The sequence below is a fragment of the Charadrius vociferus genome, unplaced genomic scaffold (genome assembly GCF_000708025.1).
Source record: "Charadrius vociferus isolate BGI_N301 unplaced genomic scaffold, ASM70802v2 scaffold564, whole genome shotgun sequence".
In the NCBI taxonomy this organism is placed as follows: domain Eukaryota; kingdom Metazoa; phylum Chordata; class Aves; order Charadriiformes; family Charadriidae; genus Charadrius; species Charadrius vociferus.
The window spans coordinates 610,328-612,404 of record NW_009647940.1 but is presented as its reverse complement, the minus strand read 5'-3'; the positions used below and the strand labels follow the sequence as shown (position 1 = coordinate 612,404).

Genomic DNA, 2,077 nt, shown 5'->3' with positions numbered 1-2,077 from the left:
CCGGCCCCCGGCGGGGGGGGCCGTGGCTGGGCCAGCCAATCGGGCTGCCAGGGCCGCACTGCCCCGCAGCGAGGATGGAGGATGCAGTGTGGGTATGCAGCGTGCCGGATGCCTGCGCACACTCCTGTGCACACCCGTGTTCACCAGACCCGGCAGCCCCTCAGGTCCCCCAGGCAACACCGGGAGCTCCCAACGTGTCAGTGCTTCTGGAGCCGGCGATGTCTCTGCTCTGTCCTGCCAGCCGCAGCCGGCCGGTCCCGGGGGACCTGGGGAGCCCGCAGAACCGCCCCTTGCTCCTCCTCTCCTCCTCCCTGCTCCTGATATACCCTCCTCTCTCCGTCCCCTCTGAGCATCCCTCTGCTCCTCTCTCACTGCTGCTCGCCTCTCGCTCCTTTTCCCTTCTCCGTTTCTCTTCTCTGAACTTGCCCCTTCCTCCTTCCCTGCTCTCCCCCAGCCCCTCTCACCCACACCCCGGGGAACCGACCCACCATCGAAGACCCCCAGGCTGTGGCAAGGCAGGGGCCAGAACACCCACACCGGAGCTGGGACCTCCACGCCGGACAATGCCTCTCCAGATATTCTGCACCATCTCCTTCTCCAGCGAGGAAGGACCAAGAGATGCTGCAGCCACCAGGAGGGGAGAGGATGGAGCAGACGAGTTCCTGTACGGGCAGGAGGAGGATGAAGAGGAGGAGGAGGACACGGGGGTAGCCACGGACTTCGTGGCCTTTGCCAGCAGCTGCACGCTGCACGGGCTGAGCCACATCTTCGTGGAAGGCAGCCTGGGCGCCCGGCAGGCGCTCTGGGCACTGGCCTTCCTCCTCTCCCTCTCCGTCTTCCTCTACCAGGTGGCCGACCGCATCGTCTACTACCTGGAGTACCACCACGTCACGCTGCTCAGCGAGGAGGACAGCCCCGAGATGACCTTCCCCGCCGTCACCTTCTGCAACATCAACCGTGTGCGGGTCTCCCAGCTGAGCCACGAGGACCTGCTCTACCTGGCCCCCCTGGTCGATTACGAGCCTGGCATGGAGCTGGGCTTTGCCCCAGCTCAGCCCAACCTCGGGGATGAGGACGAGCCCCTAAATTTGTATGGGTTTTTTAATCGCACTTGCCACCAGCTGGAGGACATGCTGCTGAGCTGCAGCTACCAGGGCAAGCAGTGTGGCCCCGGTGACTTCGCGGCGGTGAGTAGCCCCAAGACAGCCGGGCACGGGGAGCAGCTCCAGCTGGCATCGTGTCGGATCAGGCACGGTGGGTGACACCATCCTTGCCAGCTCACTTGGGGACAGGCTGATATTTCATCCCTGTCCGCCGCCTCCTGGGCGTCTCACTGGAGTTGGGGACGGCACCGGCTGTGGACACCCGCTGGCAGGACACGGAGAGTTGCCCCAGGGCTGTGCTTGCAGAGGAGGTGCCTGGCACCTCCAACCCAGCATCACCACTGCCCCTGGGGCACCATGCGCTCTGCAGCCCACTGATCCCACATGCCCCTTACCCGGGCTGGCAGCAGCTCAGCGGCGTGGGGACATGCCGGCTGCCAGACCTGGAACGGCTGAGGAGGGACGGCGGAGTTCAGGATCCTGTCCAGCCTCCTCCTCTGCAGGGACAGAGAAGGGTTTGGTGGAGGCACTGGTGCAGACACAGGGCTGAGTGCCGCCATCTCTGGGGCTGCCGTGGGGTCTGTGGGGTTGAGGTGCTGTAAATCTGCAAAGTGTCTCCTCTGAGTCCATGCCATCCCTGCGCCTTGGTGGGCAATGTCTCCTCCTCTACCATGGCAAAGACGGGCAGTTCCAACAGTGAGAGACACCCCGTAGGGCAGGAGCCTGGGTGGGATGGTACCCCCAGGCTGCGGACGGCTGTGTTTGGGGCTGGTGATGCCCTCCCTGCTCCACTCCGTGGTGCCAGCAGCAGTTTGGTGCCGGCAGAGGGGTCCCAGCCTCAGCACCGTGTCTTCTCCTGCAGGTCTTCACCCGCTATGGGAAGTGCTACACCTTCAACGCGGGGCAGGACGGGAAGCCCCGGCTCATCACCATGAAGGGGGGCACCGGCAACGGCCTGGAGATCATGCTGGACA

The 2,077-nt window shown here is 64.9% G+C and overlaps 1 protein-coding gene across 1 annotated transcript in view; it reads left to right on the top strand.

The window, feature by feature from the left end:
* Positions 1–563: 563 nt before the first annotated feature.
* ASIC1 (acid-sensing (proton-gated) ion channel 1) overlaps positions 564–2,077 on the top strand; it is a 5,594-nt gene continuing 4,080 nt past the window's right edge. The window contains exons 1-2 of the mRNA XM_009883208.1: positions 564–1,187; positions 1,966–2,077. Of these exons, the coding sequence (XP_009881510.1) occupies positions 564–1,187; positions 1,966–2,077 (736 nt within the window). The remainder of the gene's footprint in view (positions 1,188–1,965) is intronic.